This window comes from Erpetoichthys calabaricus, chromosome 12 (genome assembly GCF_900747795.2).
Source record: "Erpetoichthys calabaricus chromosome 12, fErpCal1.3, whole genome shotgun sequence".
Lineage (NCBI taxonomy): Eukaryota > Metazoa > Chordata > Cladistia > Polypteriformes > Polypteridae > Erpetoichthys > Erpetoichthys calabaricus.
Genome location: NC_041405.2, coordinates 29,288,184 through 29,307,921, shown reverse-complemented (window position 1 = coordinate 29,307,921; position 19,738 = coordinate 29,288,184). Strand labels below are relative to the sequence as shown.

Below are 19,738 nucleotides of genomic sequence, written 5' to 3'. Positions count from 1 at the left end.
GTTCTCCTCCCATTTGGACCTGCCCGAAACATCACCCTAGAGAGACATCCTAATCTGATGCCCGAACTACCTCAGCTGGCCAGTCCTATTCAAAGGAGTGACATGTCATAGGAGTAACATAACAAAGGAATGAAACCTCAGATATAAGTTTCAAAGGAGTGACAACCATCCAAGTGGTAGGTGAGGCGACAACGATTTTTTTGGCGAATGTACTTTCAGTTGTGTTAATTTTAATAATTTGTTTTTTTTTTAAATAAAATTGTAATCATAATTTGTCACTCCATTGTTATGTCACTCCAATAAAATGTCACTCCTTTAATATGGTATTTATGTTACTCCTATGAAGTGTCACTCCTTCAATACAGACCCACAAGTGGCTCTACTTTGAGCTGCCCTAAAATGTCTGAGCTCTTCACCCTATTTCTAAGGCTGAGCTCAAACACCCTGTGAAAGAGACTCATTTCTGCTGCTTATATCCACGGTTAGTTCTTTCATGAGCACAGGTGAGAAATGAAACGTAGATCAGCCGATAAACCTCTTCACCATGACAGACCTGTACAATATCCGCATGACACTTTACCGGCTGAGAGCCATGTCCTTGCACTTGAAAGTGCTGATCCTAATCCCAGCTGCTTCACACTGTGCTGCAAACCATCCCAGTATGCGTCTAAGGTCACAGTCCAATGTCGCCAGCAGGACCATTTCACGTGCAAAAGCAGAGATGGAATCCTGAGGTCACCAAACTGGACACCCTCTACTCTTCGGCTGTCCTAGAAATTCTGTCCATAAAATGTATGAACAGAATTGATGACAAAGGGCAACCATGGCGAAGTAACTCTTTTTTTTGTATATAGGTGTAATTGATGGACTGGAATCCTGACCTGAACTTATGATGTTTCCTTACCTGCCCTAGAAGCCATCATAATGTATGGATGACCTTATTGGTTTTTGGCATTCCAGCTGGAAGGATTGGTCCTCCCTCTTCTGCTCAAGAAGCCTTGCTGCTTCTTCTTCTTTCGGCTGCTCCCATTAGGGGTTGCCACAGCGGATCATCTTCTTTCATATCTTTCTGTCCTCTGCATCTTGCTCTGTTACACCCATCACCTGCATGTCCTCTCTCACCACATCCATAAACCTTCGCTTAGGCCTTCCTCTTTTCCTCTTCCCTGGCAGCTCTATCCTTAGCATCCTTCTCTCAATATACCCAGCATCTCTCCTCTGCACATGTCCAAACCAACACAATCTCGCCTCTCTGACTTTGTCTCCCAACCGTCCAACTTGAGCTGACCCTCTTATGTACTCATTTCTAATCCTATCCATCCTCGTCACACCCAGTGCAAATCTTAGCATCTTTAACTCTGCTACCTCCAGCTCTGTCTCCTGCTTTCTGGTCAGTTCCATCGTCTCCAACCCATATAACACAGCTAGTCTCACTGCCATCCTGTAGACCTTCCCTTTTACTCTTGCTGATACCTGTCTGTCACAAATTACTCCTGACACTCTTCTCCACCCTGCCTGCACTCTCTTTTTCACCTCTCTTCCACAATCCCCATTACTCTGTACTGTTGATCCCAATTATTTAAACTCATCCACCTTCGCCAGCTCTACTCCCTGCATCCTCACCATTCCACTGACCTCCCTCTCATTTACACACATGTATTCTGTCTTGTTCCTACTGACCTTCATTCCTCTCCTCTCTAGAGCATATCTCCACCTCTCCAGGGTCTCCTCAGCCTGTTCCCTACTATCGCTACAGATCACAATGTCATCAGCAAACTTCATAGTCCACGGGGACTCCTGTCTAATTTCGTCTGTCAACCTGTCCATCATCATTCCAAATAAGAAAGGGCTCAGAGCAGATCCCTGATGTAATCCCACCTCCAACTTGAATGTATTCATCACTCCTACCGCAGACCTCACCACTGTCACACTTCCCTTGTACATATCCTGTACAACTCTTACGTACTTCTCTGCCTCTCCCGACTTCCTCATATAATACCACAGCTCCTCTCGAGGCACCCTGTCATATGCTTTCTCTATATCCACAAAGACGCAATGCAACTCTTTCTGGCCTTCTCTAAACTTCTCCATCAACATCCTCAGAGAAAACATTGCATCTGTGGTGCTCTGTATTGGTATGAAACCATACTGCTGCTCACTAACCATCACCTTCCCATAACTTCATACTGTGGCTCATCAATTTTATTCCCCTGTAGTTACTGCAGTCCTGCATATCCCCCTTATTCTTAAATATCGGCACCAGTACACTTCTTCTCCATTCCTCAGGCATCCTCTCACTTTGCAAGATTCCATTAAACAATCTGGTTAAAAACTCCACTGCCATCTCTCCTAAACACCTCCATGCTTCCATAGATATGTCATCATTTTTCATCCTCTTCATAGCTATCTTTACTTCCTCCTTGCTAATCTGTTGCACTTCCTGATTCACTATCTCCACATCATCCAACCTCCTCTCTCTCTCATTCTCTTCATTCATCATCCTCTCAAAGTACTCTTTCCATCTGCTCAACATACTCTCCTCACTTGTGAGTATGTTTCCATCTTTATCCTTTATCACCTTAACCTGCTGCACATCTTTCCCAGCTCGGTCCCTCTGTCTAGCCAATCGGTACAGGTCTTTTTCTCCCTCCTTAGTGACCAACCTCTCATACAACTCATCACACACCTTTTCTTCAGCTTTCGCCACCTCTCTCTTCACCTTGCGCCTTATCTTCTTGTACTCTTGTCTACTTTCTGCATCTCCCTGACTATCCCACTTCTTCTTTGCCATCCTTTTCCTCTGTATCCTGTCTTGTATTTCCTCATTCCACCACCAGGTTTCGTTTTCCTCCTTCCTCTTTTCAGATGTCACGCCAAGCACCCTTCTTGCTGTCACCCTCAGCTGTCTGGTAACTCTTCACTGCCACCCAGTGCCTGTCTCACCTCCTCCCTGAACTCAAACTTGCAGTCTTCCTTTTTCAACTTCCACCATTTGATCCTTGGCTCTGCCCTCATTCTCTTCCTCTTCTTGATCTCCAACGTCATCCTACAGACCAATATCCTATGCTGCTCAACTACACTTTCCCCTGCCACCACTTTGCAGTCTTCAATCTTCTTCAGATCAACTCTTCTGCATAGGATGTAATCTACCTGTGTGCATCTTGCTCCACTCCTGTACGTAACCTTATGTTCCTCCCTCTTCTTAAAATACGTATTCACTACAGTCAGGTCCATCCTTTTGCAAAATCCACTATCCTCTGACCTTCTTCATTCCTCTCCTTAACACCATACCTACCCATCACCTCCTCGTCTCCACTGTTCCCTTCACCAACATGCCCATTGAAATCCGCTCCAATCACCACTTTTTGCCCTTTGGGTACACTGTTCATCACTTCGTCCAACTCACTCCAAAAATCTTCTTTCTCACCCATTGCACACCCAACTTGCGGTGCATATGAACTAACAACATTCATCATCACACCTCCCATTTCCAGATTCATTATCATTACACTGCCTGACACTCTTTTCACCTCCAAAATACTGACATGCTGTTCCTTCAGAATAACTGCTACCCCATTTCTCCTCCCATCCACACCATGATAGAACAATTTAAATCCACCTCCAATCCACCTAGCCTTACTTCCCTTCCATTTAGTCTCTTGCACACACAATATATCAGCCTTCCTTCTCTCCATCATATCTGCTAACTCTCTCCCCTTACCAGTCATACTGCCAATATTCAAAGTTCCTACACTCAGTTCCACTCTCTTTCCTTCTCTCCTCCTGCCTCCGGACATGTCTCCCCCCTCTTCTTCTCCTTCTTCTTCTTTGGCCAACAGTAGCCCAGTTTCCACCAGCACCCTGTTGGCTAACAGTTCTGTTGGCATTTGTCGTTAACCTGGGGCTCGACCGATCCGGTATGGAAATTTGTATTGTTGTCCACATATTGATTTGGCAAAATTTTACACCGGATGCCCTTCCTGACGTGACTCTCCCCATTTATCTGGGCTTGGGACTGGCACAAAGAAACACACTGGTTTGTGCATCCCCTGTGGCTGGGTTTCGAGAAGCCTTGCTAATGGATGGAAAGAGCAGATTGATAAAAATTCTGATTGGGATGGTTGTTGTTTCCTTTCCCAGTCAAACAGCTCATATAGCAGAAGAATAGGAGGAAACTACCAAAGCCATATGTTTCCCAGTATGCTGGGTGGTAGCATCTTTCTAGCGTAACTCCTGTTTGGGCATTCCCAGAGCTGCATTGAATTTGTAGTTCTGGAGGGCAGCTTTGTTTAGGTCCATGTGTACTGCTGCTATGGCAGCTGTTGGAATGAGACTCTCCTATCATATCGAGGTTCAGCCTGATCTGTAGGTGCTTTCTCAGTGCAATGATTTGGTAGCAGAAGTAGTTCCGGGTGTGGTATAAATGAACCCATTCTGTCTCACCCAGGAGAGTTGAAGGTGAAGGAGGAGGACAAATCTTGCCTAGTTAAAGGTGCAAGAGGAAAGAAAGGAAAATGTTGTGTTTTTTGGAAAGCTGAAAGAAAAGGTATTTGTGGCAAAGTAGGAGTCTATTTGCCTAGAGGGGGCTGGGCAGTCTCATGGTCTGGAACCCCTGCAGATTTTTTTTTTTTTTTTCTCCAGCCGTGTGGAGTTTTTTTTTGTTTTTTCTGTCCTCCCTGGCCATTGGACCTTACACTTATTTTATGTTAATTAGTGTTGTCTTATTTTAATTCTTTGTCTTTTTTTTCTCTTTTCTTTATCATGTTAAGCACTTTGAGCTACATTATTTGTATGAAAATGTGCTATATAAATAAATGTTGTTGTTGTTATTTGCACTCAAGACTTACATCTGTGTAGTTGTGGAGTTTGAGGACTGTGACATCCTCTAATATCCTTAGAGGATATTATTTGTAATAGTTGAATCGCTTTTTTCTCTGTTTGTATTGAAATCTAGACACCTCTTTATATTTCTGTGGACAGTTTGTTTGAGCAAGCCTCTGTGGTTATATAGGTGTAGGGTACTGTATTGCATAGCAATATGTTTTTTGTTTATTCTCCTGCTTAATATTTGTTGGTGAATATAAGGCATTATATCATTTTTTTAATGTTAGTGATCCTTACCATGTTTTGCAGTCCATGTCTGCTGTTATTTTCTGGTGCCACATCATATCCTCTGGGAAATGCTTCTGGGCAATTGGAAACGTATGGAAGATCCTCCCATAACAGCACCATAGATCGATATGCAGGGACCCCGACAGGACTGCACTTACACACTCTAATTCCCAAGCATCCCTGCGGGTTTCCTTACTGGGCTCCCAGGACCACTGCCACCTGGTGCATGGGGGATGGAACCACTCCCTAGTTTTGGCTTCTGTTGGTCCATCCATTACTTTATACCGGCTGGGCACAAAGTTAACTTTTCATCCAGCCAGCCAATTCCTCAGTTGTTCCTTTTGGACATCCCGTCCAGGTAACTATGCATACTCCTCCTTGAACGGTATGCCCATTCTTATCCTTCAAAAGATAATTTGATTGTATCTTCTTCTTCTTTCGGCTGCTCCTGTTAGGGGTTGCCACAGCGGATCATCTTTTTCCATATCTTTCTGTCCTCTGCATCTTGTTCTGTTACACCCTTCACCTGAATGTTCTCTCTTACCACATCCATAAACCTCCTCTTAGGCCTTCCTCTTTTATTCTTACCTGGCAGCTTCATCCTTAACATCTTTTTCCCAATGTACCCAGCTCTCTGACTTTGTCTCCAAACCATCCTCACCATTCCACTGACCTCCCTCTCATTTACACACATGTATTCTGTCTTGTTCCTACTGACCTTCATTCCTCTCCTCTCCAAAGCATATCTCCACCTCTCCAGGGTCTCCTCAACCTGCTCCTTACTATCGCTACAGATCACAGTGTCATCAGCAAACATCATAGTCCCTGAGAATTCCTGTCTAATCTGTTTAAATTGGAAAACTAACCAGAATATTTTGAATGGCTTTTGTATTACTTTGTCTGCAGAATATGAGAGCCGACTTGTGTTATACATTGGGAAAGGGGTAAGAAAAAATATCATAGGCAACAACATAATAATGCAGTTTTGCTGTATTCAGTATCCTACTATTGACAACGATTATTGATTGAGCTTAGAGACTGGTCATGGGTATTGAAAGATTCAGCAACAGAGGACCACAGTAATTTTAATAAAGCATTAAAAACTCTGATGCATTTGAGGAGAGTTGTTTTTGATATACAATTAAGCAGAGATTTGAAATACTTGGGGGAAAAGCATTGAAGGTGATTTTGGAATTTTTTTTTTTTTTTTTTACATTTTAAATTATACTGTATACTAGCCAACCCGCGGCGTAGCATACGTTGCATAATCTCTCCGCTCTTTTAATGAGTTTTAAGCACAGGGAAAAAAATGAACATTTGAAAAATCCGTAATTTAATAAACCACCAAGAAAAGTAACATTGCACCAATGCACGCTATGAACCAACATTCAATTGTCCATGACTGAAAACTGGAGGACCGCCGTCGCGCCTCCACCTCCCAGAGCGAGGGACGGGGCTGGACGGCGCTCGGGCGTGGAGGGTGGAACGGGGGGAGAGGGGAAGGAAGCCCATTCCGCCCCCTCTGTCTCAGGGCAAACAAACCCCCAACCCCCCCACCATTCATTGTTCTTTGCGGTTCAGGCTTCTTTTCTATATATAATCCACCAAGTCACCCGACCATGGTAGTAGCAAGGGGGTGTGTGTACAAAGGGCAGGGACGTAATCTGTGCCAGCGTATTACCTGCACTTACTGGGAATTCCTTGTTCGTGGGGAACAATTGCAAGCCCCGGTCTCCATCACGATTGGGGTTTAACGGCTTACCAACGCCTGTCGGCGCTGGGTAGACACACATTGATCCATTCAGTGTAGCGCGCGTGCAGTACCAGACATCCAAGGGCATGACAGACCTGTTAATGCTCAATCTCACATGGCTGAAAGCCACTTGTCCCTCTAAGAAGTTGGACGCCTACCGCTTGGGGTTCACGTAACTATTTAGCAGTAGGGAGTCTCGTTCGTTTTCGGAATTAACCAGACAAATCGCTCCACCAACTAAGAACGGCCATGCACCACCACCCACAGAATCGAGAAAGAGCTATCAATCTGTCAATCCTCTCCGTGTCCAGGCCAGATGAGGTTTCCCGTGTTGAGTCAAATTAAGCGAAATTTGTGTGTGGTGAGTTGTTGCATCCAGGCACATGAGCAGACACTGTGAATGCCTTGAGAGCGTGGATGGACGTGTGCCAGGGAATAATGAGTACAGTGGAACTTCGGTTCACAAATGTCTCGGTACATGTACAGATCGGTTTATGACCAAAAAGTTTGCCAAACTTTTGCCTCTGTTCACGACCACACACTTGGTATACGAACAAGCCAGTTTCCCTTTCGGTTTGTACATGTTCAGTCTCTCCCTGGGCATTTCCTGTGCAGCGAGCACGAGAGAGAGAGCGCGACACACACACACACACAGGCAGTGCGAGAGAGATGGATACACACACACAGGCAGCGCGAGAGAGAGAGCCACGCACACACACAGGCAGCGCGAGAGAGAGAGCCACGCACACACACAGGCAGCGCGAGAGAGAGAGAGCCACGCACACACACAGGCAGCGCAAGAGAGACAGAGGCACACACACAGGCAGCGCGAGAGAGAGAGCCGTGCACACACACAGGCAGCGCGAGAGAGATAGAGGCACACACACAGACAGCGCGAGAGAGAGAGAGAGCTGGATGCATAAGGTAGGAAGGCAGTTAAAGAATGCACTGGGCTTGATTTTGTTTTCACTTCTGTTTACAGTGATTGGTTCGTAGCGTGCATTGTTGCAATGTTACTTTTCTTGGTGGTTTATTAAATTACAGATTTTTTTCAAATGTTCATTTTTTTTTCCCTGTGCTTAAAACTCATTAAAAAAAAAAAAAAAAATGTTTCTAGCCAGCGGTTGGTAGAGCTATAGCACGAACTATTGCAGTGTTAGTTTTCTCTGTTGTTCAAGATTTTCTCAGTGTTATTCAATGTTTTTACATTTAGTTTACTATTACGCTGTGTACTCTATGGTTTAATTAACTATATTTGTGCTTAAAAACTTAACAATATATATATATATATATATATATATATATATATATATATATATATATATATATTTACATACAGTTCGTATAGTCTGGAATGGATTAATTGTATTTACATACAATCCTATGGGGGGAAATTGCTTCGGTTCACGACCAGATCGGTTTACGACCAGAGTTTTGGAAAGAATTATGGTCGTGAACCGAGGTTCCACTGTATCTATATATCTTCTTAGATATATAAAGCGTTTGATGTGGTGTTTGGTGAATTGTTGCAGTTTGTGAGTTAGCAGTTGTGATGGTTTTACACTCCAGTACATTTCGGTGAACGCTGGTAACAGTCAGGTGGGCGGGTGGGTGGGCAGGCGTTCTCGTCCCATGCTCTTAGAGTTGGTGGGCGTGTCTCTGTATCGGTTCGAGTTGTTGGGCGGTGCTCTGTCATTCATATCTCATGGTCGGACGACTTGGTGGATTATATATAGGAATGCAGCCGAAACTGAAAAGAATAATGAAAAGTCAACGTGGCTCAGTGGTGCATGTGTACTGTAGCAGAGACGAAAGCGAGTTGGTGAGTTGTTGCGTCCGGGCACATGAGCAGGCACTGTGAATGCCTTGAGAGCGTGGGTGGACGCGTGCCAGGGAATAATGGGTATCTGTATATCTTCTTAAATATAGAAAGTGTCTGATGCGGTGTTAGAGTTGGTGGGCGGGGCTTTGTGAATTGACGGACGTGGCTATTTCTTGCGTATCCCATGGTTGTCTTCCGGCAGTATGAATGCCTCGAGAGACAGGGTGGCGGTGTTTGGTGAGTTGTTGCAGTTTGTGAGTTAAAAGCTGCGATGGTTTTACACTCCAGTACATTGCGGTGAATGCATATCGTTGAATGCTGGTAACAGTCAGGCGGGCGGGCAGGCGTTCTCGTCCCATGCTGTTAGAGTTGGCGGACGTGGCTCTGTGAGTTGTTGTCGTATCCCATGGTCTTAGAGTTGGTGGGCGGGTCTCTGTGATTTTGTGGGTGTGGGTATGCCATGCGTATCCCATGGTTGTCTTGCTTGCATATCCCATGGTTGTCTTGCTTGCCCTGTCGGCTTAGTGAATTATATATATAGATTAGTGTTCCATGACCAGCACCATTTGCTACTTATTAGACTGGTGTTTTAAAGACAGACACTTTCTTATCCTATGTATTATTTTGTTGTTCACACTTCATTATAAAGGACTGGATCTTTGTTATATAGTAGTGAGAAAAATTGAAGTTGAGCTACACTGTTAATATAAAACCTGTATTGCAACTCAATTTCAATATTTTTTTAAGATATAATCCTTTTTAGTGAAGTGTAAAAAGAATAAAAGGATCTCACCATTTCATTGGACTTGTACCACTTTCGTATGTGGTAGTAAATCTGATACATTCATACATAACTTGAATGTGCTCTGTGTTTGAATGCTTGAATCAGATTGATCTGGAAATTTACAGATTCCACTTGAACATGAAGGTCATCTCCTTGGGATAGCTTGACATAGCCCATCATTACAGGATGAGGTCTAGGTGTGGCACTCTGTTGCCTGCCAATACAGCCCGTTTGCTATGCTTTTTCTGACAGAAATGGCATACCTCAAACGTGTTTTTCAGAAAGAATGTTCCAGGCAGATGCTGACATAAGTAATCAAACTTTCCTCTAGACAGTCTTAAATTGTAAAGCCACTGTTTTACACTAAACCACTCCACATCTTTCCCCCTCAACTTTCGGTCTCCTTCTCTTGCATCCAGATTGGTTTCCATGTATAGATACATCAGTGATAGTGCTAAAGCACTTTCTGTCTCTCTTCCTTACAGTATTGAGACCTTTTTTATTTTTTTAATGTTGAGCATTTTAAGCAGATTCTGGATAGATATCTGTACACACTCATATCAGATGTGGATTGCTTGCAAAATTTAAAAAAATATTCAAAATTAATTCAAAATTTAATTTGAATAGTCAAGTAAAGCATCACAGTTAATCCAATAATTGGAAATAATTCACATTTACCTGACACTTGAGCTTAGTTGTCTGTAGCATCATATAGACTCAAATGTATCCAATATGGATTTTTAACTAAATTTTCACATTGTAGTTTTAATGTAGAAACCTTTGGGTGATCAGGCAGTTGATTCAATGCCATCCAAAAATGATGCCTATGACACAGTATAAAACTGGATGTTTCTTCAGTCATCACATCTGGAATAGATTATTTGTATTTTTGGTTAAATAGCATCTGTTCTGTTATCTAAGAAGAAAGAGCATGTTTCTAAATGGATAAAAGATTTATTACAACTTGTCTCTGGATCGTAGAAGCACTTTAAGGCAGGTTTGTATTTTATACATACTTCAGCTTTGTGTTAAATACATGGTTTAATTTTAAAAAGCCAACAATGTACAGTTCGCACCTTAGAGTCTCTTTTTACACAGTGTGTACAATGCTAGAATTTTGCTCAAAATAGTATATGAAATTGCTAAACACATGTGACTTTAGTGTTCGTATGCATCCCAATGCTACAAAAACTTGTATCTCAATTCATCAAACTTTATCTATAAATAGTGTAAAACTGGTGTGAACTGTAGTGAAGTTTCACAACAAAAAACTGGTTTGGAATGGTACATACAGTAATATGTCAATTACTCTTTAGTGATACTGCAAGAAACCACTCAGAGGAATATTTTACAATATAGTATGACTGTACTGTACAATAATGTATGTTCAAGTTTGTTAACTTACATAATAATTATGTACACAAGTTAGTGCTGGGAGGTATACTGGTTCATACTGAAAAACATTTTTTATTTTTGTTATGATAAGGATTTTTCTTATACCGCAACACCAGTTTAAATAGCCTAAATAATATTCGGAACGTGGCTCTGCGGGAAACTTTTTAAAGGGGGGGCGGGGGACCGTTTTCACTATTACACCGCTAAACACATATGCAACGGAGTACATGCATTAGTGGAAGTATTGAGCGGTGAAAATACAGAGAACTTTCTGTAGTACTAGGGTGTTGTACTGTGTTAGCCATTATGAATGTAGGGAAAAGCCAAGCAAAATGACACCTTTTATTGGCTAACTAAAAAGATTACAATATGCAAGCTTTCGAGGCAACTCAGGCCCCTTCTTCAGGCAAGATGTCAGAGAACTTTCTGAAACTGAAGCTGTAGCAGACGATAAAGGTGAACATGATGACACAGAAGAACTTTTGATTAAAAAAGGAGCCGTGTCTGTTGTCTGGAGATACTTTGGTTTTAAAAGATCGGATGTGGACCAAACAACTACTTACTGCAAATGCTGTCGAGCTAAAGTTGTCGCCGAGCAATTTGCTGCACCACCTTAGCCGCAAACATGCTTTGGAGTACCATGAATGTATGGAACTAAGATTGGCACCCTCCACGTCTTCAGGTAAAACTGAGAAGCGTTTGCTAGAGGTACTGCCTACGAGAAAAAAAGCAAGTGGTGGATCGAGATAACCAATGCCATTACAATGTATATAGCTAACGTGTCAGTGGACAGAGATTAACATTAATAGAAAGTGTAGTTGGTTTACAAAAAATATTCCTTTTCTAAGACATGTTCAGTGCAATACAACTTTTGACAACTACCTCCGGATATTTTACTAAGTCTAAATGCCTCTTTGGATGGTTGAAAATATGTTGTCAAAATTATAGTTCAAGTTGTTTGCAAAATTTGTTCAATAAAAAGGTTCTATATTATGACTGCAACTGTCATGCAATGTTATTCCTTCTCTTCATTAGTGCCACCCCTTGAAAACTAATCACTTTATGGGGCCATGTAAACCTGTATTAATATTTGTATGCGCATTAAAATGTTTTTTGTACAATGTACAATTCTCATGACCGTTTAATAGGTTATTCTTAGCCACTGTAGTAATTGCAGTGGAAAATGTGGTTATCATCCACTCATGCATAGGAAAAAAATACAGTTGAGTACCGTGAAACTGGTATAATTTTGAAAAATACTGTTATATAGAATTTTGGTTATACCGCCCAGCACTAACACAAGTAAATGTAGAGTTGAATGAACAGGAGATTGAACCAAGTGTACAACTTCTTCAATAATATTTAATTTTAAGCTAAACACATTGGGTCTTGTGACATAAGCTGCATAGATAGATTGATACAGGAGGGGTTAATGACCCTGTCCCCATTGTTTGTTTGTTCATTTCTTTCTAGCATGTGCTCTGATAGGGTAAACAAGCTGTCAGTTATTGTCACATGTAAATATCTGAGTGAACGTGTGTGCATATGTAACCCTCCATGCATGCATTTTGTGAAAGTGGAAGAGGTGACCATAGATTTCCTACCTTGTATGAATGTATAAAATAAATAAGCAAATAAAAAAAAGTTATGTGAAAGTAAATACATAATAAAACCATGAAATGGGAGTATAAATAATGTCATTAAACTTTTTCTTTCTTTCTTTCTTTCTTTCTTTCTTTCTTTCTTTCTTTCTTTCTTTCTTTCTTTCTTTCTTTCTTTCTTTCTTTCTTTCTTTCTTTCTTTCTTTCTATGAAACATCTCTCTAGCAGAACATGCTTTCTTGATGGTAGTGCCATGCTGACACTTCAGTATGCGACCAATGAGCACATACACCATTAGATGTAAACACTAGTGTGAAGAGTCTGTAGCTGCAGGTGGAAGCTGCCGTCGCACTTTTCATAACTGATCTTTTCCTGAGTAATGAGTGGCATTGTACATGTACTTTGTCAGCATGCCTGTGTCGATCAAACACAGGAAGCTCTGCAGTCTACTTGTGACTTTATGCTGTAGGAAGATAAGTAAACAACATTCAATGTGACATTTATATAAATAACATATAAATGTTTTTCATATAAAGACTATCAATAAAAATAATAAAGACCATCAAGAATCATAATTGCAAATGGAACTTTGCACGATACCTTGGTGAGCTCTGTAAGCCCTGCTGTTTCGTTGAAGGACATGCAAGTGGCAGATTCACTGGCAGGATGATGGCCAACCTGTTGCTGCATCCTAACAGTCCCATCTTTCACCTTTACATCTGGTGCAGCTGTGTTGTTCCTATGTGTGAGTGAATATTTCTTGCGGGGAGGGCTTCTGTTTTCTTTCTTCAATTTAAAACTCTCATCCTCATCGGAGTTCACTTCTGTTATAACAAGTCTTTATTTGAAAACTGCATTGTCACCGCCTGTTACAGACTCAAATGTATGTTTTTATTCTATAATATTAAAAATAAGAGCAGCTCACTGCTCAAAATGGATAATGTAGGAAACGCCCAGAATTGAACCCGTGACCTGTTGATTATGAGTCAACAGTTCTTACCGCTGCACCACCCAAGCAGTCATGTCAGTCATGAATAAAAGTGCGCTTGTTATGTTATACGTGTACCTTTTGTGAAAGTATTTATTTGATATTTCAACTTCAGTCTTTACACATTATACACTTTATATCAAAATTTTGTCATTAGTAGTATAACATGAAAAAAGTTTGTTTTAGGTATGTGTTCAACATTTCTTGTCATCCTACATTTTCCCAGATTGTTGCAATTTGTAAAACAAAAGACACTAATGGAGAGGTGTGAAGGAATTTAAGGTGTCTTGGGGGGATTTTACAAGTTTTTTTGTACGCTTCAGGGATTCTAGTGTTAATGCCTAATTTGGTTGTGATGCTTTCCTAAAAATCCAGATTGAAGTACATTTTCTGTCACCTACTCAGTCAGTGTGAAGCTGTTACAGCTGTCAGTAAGTTTCTAGCAATGTGCAATGAGTGTTTGCATCATGTTTATAATATTACCTAGTTCAAATACTTTTTAAATGCGATTTGCAATTTCTACGTTTATTCCATAACTTTTCTGCTGTTTCTATTCTAAAAGTTATTTGTGATAAAGTTAGCATTTATTGTACAGTATTTATCAGTATATATGCAAGTTTGGGGAAAAATGTAGCTTCTGATGTCTTATTGTATTTTCAGAAACATTGTGAAGGCATTGTAAGTCCAGCTGTAATGCAGATATTTTTCTCTGTTCTCAACTCCCAGTATGTTCTTGTTCCCAGGATGATGGATCAGTTGTCCACTAAGCTTGGTAAGTCAGTTATACAGGTGGTTTGATTGATGCTATGTTAAGCTTCATTGTGAAGATTGATCAATTATGCTGGTGTTATATTCAGGTTATATCATATAAACTGTGTGAATATGAAATTATCCTAGGCATATGCATTTGATGCAAAGTATTTTAAGTTTAATTTATTTTAATTTGGATTTCTGTACTATTTTCAACTGTCATTGTCAGCTTAGATTTTAGTTTTATTACCTTTTGAGCATTTCCGTTTTTGTTATTTTTGGTGCCTTGGTGACTGATGGTGGCTTTCATTTAGAGAATATAATTTCAGTTTAGTGTTCATTTTAGCTTAAAATGGCTATTAGGCAAATATTAAGTAATGCAAGCTGTTTTTACATTAGCAAAGGAAATTTACATATATGGAGATATCGCTATTAAAGACTCTGTGAGGCTGTTTTTGCTTCTGCCATCTGTATAAAGAGGTATCTTAACCTTTAAAGATCTGTGTCCATCTGCTCCAAGAGCAGGCTGTTTTTTTGGCAGCACTAGGCATTTTAAATTTTGGATCAAGTACTTCATTTAACCTGCTGGATATTCAGTAAATAGCTGTGCCAGCACACTTCCTCTGTTTTTATGTTTTATCGATTGAAGTGACCAAACAGCAACTTTCTGCAGAGACAAAGTTTGTTGGACAATATAGGCTGTCTTTTTACCTTCTTTGATGGGATTGTGTTTTTTCAATATGTTCTTCTTCAAGCCCTATACTGACATCTTTATATAATCAATTTAAGTTTGTTTTTAAATTGATTGGGTTCTTTAGCTTCCACAGACCTGAATGCCATGTTTTGAATTACACACTTATTCTTGTTACTGTTAGTGACTATACTTGAGGCGATTCCAGATAGTACTTTCACATTTATGAAGTTATTTACTATGTGCAAATATTCTATCTAGGCAGCTGACAAATATCATGCTAATCAAACCACCTAACCATATAGTGTATAGCCATTTAGTAAAAAAAAGGGACAGTCCCTTACAGTAAGCTACTGGCAGTTGATTTATTTAATAAACAGAAACATTTCCAGCAAAAGTGAAAACATGTTTTCAGAAAGGTTTAAAAATGTATTAAGAATCAAAAACGTTAGTCTCTCACTTAGAAGTACTCAGACCCTTTTACTGTGAAACTCAAGATTGTTGTCAGGTGCATCCTATTTGCTTGAATGAACCTTGATGTACCTAGACGGTAACTGAAATCCATGTGTATATATAACGTTCCACAATTTATACTGCATATCAGTACAAAAGCCAAGCTATAAAATACAAGGAACTCTCTGTAGACTTCCATGGTCAAATTGTGGTGAGGCACAGATCAGGGCAAGGTTTTAAAACTATTTGTAAAGCTTTGAGTATTCCTAGGAACACAGTGGCCTTGATAACTGTGGAAGACATTTGGAAACACCAGGGGCCTCATGTATAACACCGTGCGTAGAACTCACACTATAACATGGCGTAAGCACAAAAGCAGGAATGTGCATACGCACAGAAAAATCCAGATGCAGGAATCTGTACGTACGCAAACTTCCACGCTCTTCCGCTACATAAATCCCGATCAGCACATGCAGGCGCCTTCTGTCCCGCCACAACTCCTCCTAGAATTACGCCTCTTTGAATATGCAAATCAATATAAATAGCCTTCTGTGAAAAGACAATGGGAAAAGCACAGGGGAAAATATAAGAATTTCAGTGAATACCAAGTGGAGGCAAAGGAAAAACATACTATTCGTTGGTTTAAACAGTGGTATAATCAACAAAAGGAAGTTGATCGAGTGTCAGAGAAACTCGAAAGCTCAAGTTCACAAAGTCTCACAGTGCCTGAAATAAAAAAGAAGTCGCATATCAAAGTCGCCGTGAAAAGGCGACTCGTAGCGGACTGTCTGAGTGTCTTATGAAAGCTTATTAGGGTACAGACAAAAAAAATAGGCACACAGTGGGGGAAAAAGCACGAAATGTCAACTTTAATCTCGAAATTTCCACTTTAATCACGTAGTTTATTTTGCCATTAAAGTAGAACATCATAAACTTCATCTTAAAATCGTTTAATTTGCTAGTTTCTCAAATCCCATCGTAACTAAAGTAGCACATTAAATGCTTTGTTCTGTATTTGATCTTCTATGTGCTCGAATCACTACCTGCTTCTTAAACGGGCTTTCTCTTTCTCCGACAGGACACACAATCCATTACATTCGTGATATTACAGCTCTCTGAATAATTAAAATACTGAGATGTATACGTGATATCTTTTCCATGATGATAGGAATCAAAGCATGTTATTAAACATGGGAACACGGTGGCGCAGTGCTTGTTCATGTCTCACGCAAGAGGCTTGCTGTGCCATGCGCGACCTTCAATGAAATAATTTATTACAGAAGTACTGTCTCTTTCAAACGTACTAGCCTCCAATTCCTGTCCTTACTTTTCTTTCTCCAAATACCCAATCGCCACACAATCAGCTCTGTAATAGACGTGAAGCCATTTGTAAGCTTAGAACGCAGATTCTTCAGAACTTTTAAGGAACGTTGAAATATCTTCGTAGTACATGTTTAGTTACAGTGAGCCCTCGCTATATCGCGCTTCGCCTTTCGCGGCTTCACTCCATCGCGGATTTTATATGTAAGCATATTTAAATATATATCGCAGATTTTTCGCTGCTTCGCGGGTTTCTGCGGACAATAGGTCTTTTAATTTCTGGTAAATGCTTCCTCAGTTGGTTTGCCCAGTTGATTTCATACAAGTGACGCTATTGGCAGATGGCTGAGAAGCTATCCAGCTTACTTTCTCTCTCCCTCTCTCTCTCTCTTGCGCTGACGTAGGGGGGTGTGAGCAGGGGGGCTGTGTGCAGCTGCTTCCTGAAGGACATGCTGCACGGAGCTTCGCATACTTAAAAGCTCAAAGGGCACGTATTGATTTTTTTTATCTGTCTCTCTCTATCTCTCTCTATCTCTCTCTCTATCTCTTCCTGCTCCTGACAGAGGGGGTGTGAGCTGCCGCCTTCAACAGCTTTGTACCGGCGGTGCTTCGCATACTTAAAAGCCAAAAAGCCCTATTGATTTTTTTTTTGACTGCTTGCTTTGCACTCCTTTGAAAAGGAAGATATGTTTGCATTCTTTTAATTGTGAGACAGAACTGTCATCTCTGTCTTGTCATGGAGCACAGTTTAAACTTTTGAAAAAGAGACAAATGTTTGTTTGCAGTGTTTGAATAACGTTCCTGACTCTCTACAACCTCCTGTGTTTCTGAGCAAATCTGTGACCCAAGCATGACATTCTAAAAATAACCATATAAACATATGGTTTCTACTTCGCGGATTTTCCTATTTCGCGGGTGGCTCTGGAACGCAACCCCCGCGATGGAGGAGGGATTACTGTATTCTATCCGTCTATCCTTCCAGTGTCGAGTCAGCACCAGCAAGAATACAACGCAATGCAGGAACAATCCCTGAACTAGCTAGTGCTGCGGCACCGTGTCCTCACATGTTTAATTATTAACAATACAGATTATTTAAATGAAGTTAGTTTTATCTGTATAATATAATCAACATATTTTGCTGCATTTCATCTTAAAAATGATATCATATGTAAATACGCAGTTTATAAAGTGGCGCAGGTTGTGGAATATTATAACTGTAGTGCAAGTTCACAGTGAGGTAATTGTACTTATAAGTACAAACAGTTCTACAAGGAGCACTTGATGGACTGATTGAGTGCGTTTATAGTTCTTGGGATGAAACTTTTTCTAAACCGCGAAGTACGTACAGGATAGTCTCTGAAACGTTTTGCCGTGGCTCAGGCAGCGTCTGCTTCATGCTGTGTACCAATAATTCTCTTTCCAATTAGCTGCTGCTGTAATTCCCCACTCAGAAACAGTGATATAAATATGCCGAGTGATGCAGTGAGAGTAATATAGAAAAAGATGATCTGCTGTGGCAACCCTTAACGGGAGCAGCTGAAAGAAGAAGAAGATGCATTGAGAGTAACAACGCTAAAGCAGTTATGGTATTTGGAATACTATGGCTATTCCCTGGACCATTATATTGCTGCAGGTTAATTACAATAAGATGCATTACACTAATAAACAATATGCAGTTAGTTTCAGTGTATTTATAAAGCCGCTTCAGGAATGTAGATCTAAGAAAGAAAGGGTGACCACACAGGAACAGTAGCACTGCTTTGACTCTGGGTGCCGCAATTCTGCAAAACCGAGCGGAGAAATTGTGTACGCCAGGGCATGAGGTACCGTGAAAATGTGCGTGGCTTTACGCCAAGTTTAGGTTTTATACATCGTAATTTGAGCGTGGAAATGTTTGTACGCAGCATTTCTGTGCGTATGCACCGTTTATACATGAGGCCCCAGGACTCTTCCTGGAATTGGCTGTCCAGTCAAACTGAGCATTTGGGCTAGATGGGCCCTGATCAAGGGCATTGACCAACAACCCAATGATCACTCTAACAGGGCTTCAGAAGACTTCTGCTGAGATGGGAGAAACTGTCATAAGGATAGGTCATCTCAGCAGCACTTTGTCAATAAGGTGCATATGGCAACCTGCTTGGAGCTTGCAAAATAGTATTTAAAGGACTCTGGGGGTGGAGGAAAAAGATTCTCTGGTCTAATGAGATGAAAATTAAACTCTTGGGGCTGAACTCCAAGCCCTGTGTCTGATGAAGATCAGGCCACAAATTTGTCATTAGTACTATAACATGAAAAACATTTCTGTTCTAGTTCTGTGTTTAACATTTCTTGCCTTGCATTTCCTGTCATCCTACATTTACATAGATCGCTGTAGACACGGAACACACATGAAATTCATGTGTTCCAAATAACAATATATTATTTACCCTATACAACTCCAGGCACCTCACATCCAAATAAACAGACTTCAGCTGGGAGAACTTTTTGCCCGAGTTGAGCTGCGGCGGTGGGATGTGATAGCAGGCTGCTTGCTGCTTGTACTGATCAACACATTTGCAACACAAAAGACGCTGATGGAGAGGTGCAAATGAATTTTACGGTGGCCTGGGATTATGAGTTTTTTTGTAGGCTTCAGGGATTCTAGTGTTTATAATATGCTTAGAGAATTAATACTATACACTGCAAAAAAACTTAGCCTAGAAATAAGATATAAACACTGAATTTCAGGAGAAAATGACTTAATATTAGTGAAATTATCTGTCCATGCAGCAAGATAATTTTACTTTCCAAGAAATCTTAAAATAAGTTAGTTCCAGTCTAGAAGTAAGAAAGCTCTGATAGGTGTTCAAAGGTTTTGAAATAAGTAGAAAATGCTGTTTTTTAGAACAAATTACTTGAGATTAGACTTTCTACGGTGGAAATACACTGATTAGAAAATAATTTTTAATTCAGTTGTTTTGCATTCTTAATTTTAGCACACTGAAAAATGAAGGCCAAGGAACAAGAGAATAAATCACTAATATAAGTGGAAAATTCTTAATACCATGAAGAAAGAAAGTCTTGTTACTT

The 19,738-nt window shown here is 40.5% G+C and overlaps 1 protein-coding gene across 3 annotated transcripts in view; it reads left to right on the top strand.

Moving 5' to 3' along the window:
- The window catches only part of LOC114663251 (meiosis inhibitor protein 1), a 109,522-nt gene that overhangs the window by 13,139 nt on the left and 76,645 nt on the right, over positions 1-19,738 (top strand). For all 3 annotated transcript variants that reach the window (XM_051934843.1, XM_051934842.1, XM_051934844.1), the window contains one exon: positions 14,116-14,227. In XM_051934843.1, coding sequence (XP_051790803.1) covers positions 14,116-14,227 — 112 coding nt within the window. The remainder of the gene's footprint in view (positions 1-14,115; positions 14,228-19,738) is intronic.